Here is a 5,879-nt window from a genome sequence, read left to right as displayed (position 1 = left end):
GGAAGGCATTGTGTGGAAAAGTGGTTTCATAAGGGAGCAAATGGTTTTACAAGGGAGCTATGAAGGCATTGTGTGGAAAAGTGGTTTCACTAAGGAGCTTTGAGCGGTAAGGTCCTCGGGAGATAAGATTGAGAACATTCATGTTGGTGATTTAAGGCGAAGTTGGGTATGTCGTGAAGGGAAAGTGGTTTTGTCTAAGGTCTTATGTTATGTCGGCATGGAATAGTACCCGGGGGACCAGTGGCCCTAGCTATAGCCGTTCCCTCCTCCACACCTTTGGCACCACCAGTAATGGACCGGCCACGTCTCCCTGAAGAGTGGAACCCACGACCCATGTATATGTCTCGGCATAACGTAGTGTAGATTGATTGCTTGTCTACAATGGGGCCTGAGAGCATCATGCGTAGGAAAAGCCCAATACCCCAGCTACGTCGGCTAGTCTTGTCCGCCGATGTGAATATACCCTTAGAGACTCCAGCTATTTTACAGCGCCATCTTAATTAGAAGAAGTGATTGGATGGCAACTTGCAAGCGTAGCGGTACGCATATCCCAGGGCCCATGCTCTGGCACATGCCCCATGGTGTGCATGCGGGGCCCGCACGTGTGGGCAACCACGTCCAAAAGGCAGGATTGTATTGTCGAGACTCGAGATCAAAAGGAGGCGGTGTACGATGAAGGTGACGGATGTCGATATCAGTCGTCAATCGCGCAGATTTTGTGCAATATTTTAGAAACTAAAACAGAATCGCCTTTTGCTGTCATTATTTGGGCCTTTGTTACAGTGTCCTGAGAGAGGAAAGCATGGAAAACGAGAGGAGGGTCCTGCGAGTCGGGTGTTTATAAGGGCTCGAGAGAGGAGGGAATGATGTAGCGTCGGTTAACGTACGAGAGAGAGAGGGAAGGGCTCGCTTATTCAATTAGGAGCAGATACACTACCCAGCTGCGCCGAGAAGGGAGAGAGGCTCGCTTATAATTCAGTTAGGAGCAGATACACTACCCAGCTGCGCAGAGAGAGAGAGAGAGAGAGAGAGAGATTGCTCATCTCTTCGCTTATTAAGTTTTTACCCTCATTCATCAACTAAGTCTAGTACATCAGTAACTACTGCACTGTGATTGATCATCTAAATTTAGTTAATACCTCAGTGCATAAGCTCGTAAGGGAAGATGTCGGGAGTGGTGTACTTTGGTGGCGACGGCGTATACCGCCTGGATGCCGACGCTGACGCGGAGCCCAACAAGGTGCTCGTATATCTCCCCACCAACCACGTCATCACCTCCCTGGCTGACCTGGAAGCCAAGCTCCGGAGCCATGGGTGGTATCGGTACACCTCCTACGCCAACTGCGTCCAGTTCCACCGCGGCCACTCCTTTAACGACCTCATCACCATCCCCCGCGACTTCCGCGAGGTGCGCCCTTGCCACATGTTCGACATCGCCCTTAAACTCCGAGGTTACTTCCAAGTACGAAATCGCTAAACATCACAATATTGACCCACACACGTCTTTACCATTCATGGGAACTGCTTCTTACAATTAACCGAGATTTCTAAAGTGAAAAAAGGAGAAAGAACACCGCCATTCCTTCATATACCTCATCTACACAACAACCACCACCACCACCACCACTACCACTACCTAATTAGTGCAAGGCTCTATGGGGCACAGAGTTTGCCCCACTTGGCATATCCTTTTTTCATAGGAGCACCACTCTACAATGCTATCTCAGCACAAGCTCCACCCCATCTTCACTAACATGTAGAAATGTGTGATCCCATGAGCATGTACAAGCATTGAGCTATTTGCATATCTTGTTAATAATGTAGATGCTAATTAAAATCCTCAAGTGTGAAGTTTTACTAGTTATGACTTACTTGGCCTCATGTTTCTAGAGTGTTATCTAAGGCCACCTTATGGCAAAAGTTCTATTGTATTCCAAATATGTTTTACCTTCTCATAATTTGCCCACCACTATAGGTGTCTAGGAAAATTCAACTTTCACTAGCTACTTATTATTATTGTCATAAGTTACGAAGCATATAGCAATGTGGAAAATCAACTTTTGGTTCAGAACCTCATATTCTACTCAAATACAACAATCACAATGATGGAAGTGGTCCAAATAAACAATGTGCATGTCATAATGATCAAATAATACACAACACTAACTAATGTGTAAATTATGTATCATCACTTGTCTAATTAACATCAAGGAAAGTATATCATAATGATCCAATCACACATTTACTTCAAGCATCATGTGATGTTTTTGTGCTTGCTAGGTGGACACTAGAAATTATTGCAATAATAATGATATGGTTAAATATTCTCCCAAAAATAGTAAGATTTTAGTTTCCTATAATGAATCTCCATAGCTCTTAATGGAGCGAATTTTGATGTGCCTAGTAAAAATTGATGGGCATGTTTTGGTGCAATTCAAAAAGGGGGCCTGCAAAGGGGGGGGATTTCTATGTTGAATTTTTTTGAGACATGAGTAAATCAATTATATCAAGAGGAATTGAATGAGTCTAAATATTGAAACTTTTATTTTCAAAATATAATGCACTGTTAAGAGGGACACTCTTCATGCATTTTCCAAGGTAATATTACATGTGATCTAGTAATATAACACTCTTTATATTGTCTTTAAATTGATATGTAAGGATACCTCCGATCATATCCTTTTCTTGTCACATTGCTAGCCTCAAATGTATGATTTTCCTTGTCCTATTACATCCTTTAGACTATACATACCATAGATGCATTTAGGATCCATGCCTCCATGATACAAATACATAACAACCTACAAGTGGAGATGAGTTGTATGGTGGACAAGTTATAGCTTCAAAGATTTTTATAGAAAGGACTTTCGGGTAAATGTTGCTTACATATATTATGTTATTAATTGTACCATTGTTAATGAAGACTTAATGGCAGCTCTATAAATGGTAAAAACAAGATTGCATTGCAATACATCATTAACCCAATTTTTATTTGTTGAATCATATATTGATTAGCTTGTGCAAAACCAATAGGTGTTGAAGAAGCAATATTAGCACATCCCCATCTCTAAGATCCTACACCACAAAGCATCTTATGTATCCACACAATTAGAGAACATATATTTTCAAGCATCCAAAATTCACTAATTGTTTAAATATTTCACCTTTCTTTTGCCAAAGAATGAGTCTTATATGTTCATGGAAACTAGTAATTTATTATTGATTTATCATCAAAAGAGTATTGAACTCATTTGAGACGTTTTAAATGAAATGATAAATTCCTATCCATCATTCGTAAGAAGCCCAATGTAACACTTGAAGGTTTTTTATATAAACATAATTTTGTGAAATAAGAAGGAATAGGTTTTTGTGACAAGAATATATTATTCTAGACATGACTATTTCATCTTGAAAAAGATCAAGGACTCAAAAAATATTTCCCTCCTAAACATAATTTTCCAATTGTGACTCAATTATCATTGGCTTGCTTAATTTTACATTGAATAATATTTTGCAAGATTTTCATGGCCATAAGCAACCTTGGACATTTATATGGAAAACATCATATGGACCAACATACAAATGATCATAGAAGAGGAGTGAGCCCATTTCTTTATCAAGATATATCCTCTATATCATCTTTATAGATTGCCAATAAGGTCAATGCAGATGGTTATTGGCAAATGATCATTCTATCAAAAGATAGTTGGATGCCAATGCAACCAACAATTAGAAAAACCCGTAGCATGAGCTTACATATATGCCTTTTGTCTCCAATGCAAATTGTCTCTTTCTTAAGAGACACATAAGACCAAGGTGTTTTTAGAAGTTTAGTGATCTTTGCAATCAAGCATTGCTACTATAATACTTAAGATTTTAGAAATTCAATGATCTTTACACATGAAGCATTCCTACAAGAATGCTTAAAAGTAATGTCTCCATAAAAATGCAACTAGAGACAATCAATTCAAAGAAATATTGATTCTAAAAATTGATAGGAAAATTGGCCGAGAAGGTCTCTAGAATGGGATCATGGGCAAGCTTATATTCTCACTATCCTTTTGTCCACTTCCATCACTAATTCCATTGTCATCATCACTCCCATCAACCATCACCTCCGTTATACCCAATGCTCATTTATGCCTTGATTTTTCCATCCTCATGACAACCAAAGAGTTAAGGTGATTATAACTGCCTTGATATTTTAGTATTGTTATGCTAGTCTATCATATATTACCCAAACACTAGAGTCTATACAACTGACTTCATTCAAAACCTCCCATCTCAATGTTTTGCTACCTACACACATCCCATTGTTGTTAGACTCATTGTGCTCCTATTATCTTTGATGTCACTCTCAAGGTGACTTTAAGAACCTATACATATTTAATGTTATAGAATATGTGGCAAAAGTTATAGCCTAGACTTTGGAAATTGAGGTGAGTTGTTTTCTAAATTGGAATTGTACTTACAATTAACTAGGAAAATATTTCTTTGAGATAGATAGAGGTTAAGAATGTTAATAACTTTTCTTTTAAAACTATAATCAACTTTGATTGATAAGAAGCTTGAAAAAGAATACTATGGTATATAGGTCTACCCTATAAGTCAAAGTGAGAACAAAGTAGTCGAAGTAAGGTAAATCCCAAATATATTATAATAAAGCTTCAAATTCTTGGTAAGGAAAGTGATATATTGAATATAAGTCAAGATGCACTCTTGGCTCATTATAAGTAAAACATAATTCTTGAGTCTCTTTGCACTGATGGATGCCTCAGACATAGACACAAAGCTATGTGTAAGTGAGTTATAAGCTATAAGATATATCTATATTAGACAATATGTATGATTAACTTAGGTAATATGTATGATGAGACTAATTATGGTGTCCCTTAGTACCAAGCCATAAACATGTGGGACCTAGATACTATGCTTAGTGAAAGTGTAAGGTATATAATATGCCTATTTATGCCAAGAAAGTTTTGGGAGATAGGCACAAAGAAAAGTGTAAATAGAGTTCAAGTTACATGCTATAACTAACTTAGATAATATTTGGGTATATGGATGATAATGTAGCACACTAGTTATCAAGTTTTTGGATGGAAGGTAACGACAATGGCTAGCTAATATTCCAAGTGGTGGGGGCATAAATATTTTGCATGCAACAACTTGATATAGAACTCTTAAGTTTATATTCTATTTTTTATTTCATTATTAAATACCATGGGGGAATGGGTCCTTCTTCCTTTTAGTTTTATATTTTCTAATTGCTAGCATTTTTCTCCCATCATCATGGAGACTAGAAGGAGAAAAATGCCTTTAAGCAAGATAATGCTATCAAGGACATAGTACAGTAGATTATAAATGAAAATGGGAAAGAAGGATTTAGTCTCAAAAGGAGACTAGAAGGAGAAAAATGCCTTCAAGCAAGATAATGCCATCAAGGACATAATACGGTAGATGATAAAGGAAAATGGGAAAAAAAGATTTAGTCTCAAAAGGTAGATGCAATTTAATGGGCAAGTAAAACACCCCATGAAGCTATAGGGTTCAGTCCATAAGCTCATTACCTTTAAAAGATTCAAATCCTCCTCTATTAGTCTAGCAATATTAGATGAGCAAACTAGCTTTCATGAAGAAGATGTCTAGATGGCAACCTTTACATGTGGCCTTTAAGAAAAAGAGTGTTTTTCACATGAAAAAGGAATAGGCCCATGAATTTTGCAACCTCAATAACACTGGTAGAGATCCCATGATGCTTTCTGAGGGTGATTTCAATTATGATGATTAGATAACCATATTTATTGAGGTGCTTGAGAGAGATAGCAATGTGAAATGAAAGTCAGTAAAGAAGCAACTTTGGTTGGAATTCTATGCAC

General features: G+C 37.6%; 1 protein-coding gene across 1 annotated transcript; it reads left to right on the top strand.

Moving 5' to 3' along the window:
• Positions 1-893: 893 nt before the first annotated feature.
• On the top strand, positions 894-1,537 carry LOC148019145 (flowering-promoting factor 1-like protein 5). Its single transcript, XM_087660638.1, has one exon. The coding sequence runs from the start codon at positions 1,166-1,168 to the stop codon at positions 1,475-1,477; it is 312 nt and encodes a 103-aa protein (XP_087516764.1). The 5' UTR covers positions 894-1,165; the 3' UTR covers positions 1,478-1,537.
• The last annotated feature ends 4,342 nt before the right edge of the window (positions 1,538-5,879 follow it).

This window comes from Lygodium microphyllum, chromosome 20, assembly GCF_053477565.2.
Source record: "Lygodium microphyllum isolate KBCC chromosome 20, Lygodium_microphyllum_v1.1.10, whole genome shotgun sequence".
NCBI classification, from domain to species: Eukaryota; Viridiplantae; Streptophyta; class Polypodiopsida; order Schizaeales; family Lygodiaceae; genus Lygodium; species Lygodium microphyllum.
This window is presented reverse-complemented; position numbering and strand designations above follow the sequence as displayed.

Bases quoted from the DNA above. Each gene is read 5' to 3' on its own strand.
- LOC148019145 (XM_087660638.1), top strand. From the start codon at position 1,166: ATGTCGGGAGTGGTGTACTTTGGTGGCGACGGCGTATACCGCCTGGAT.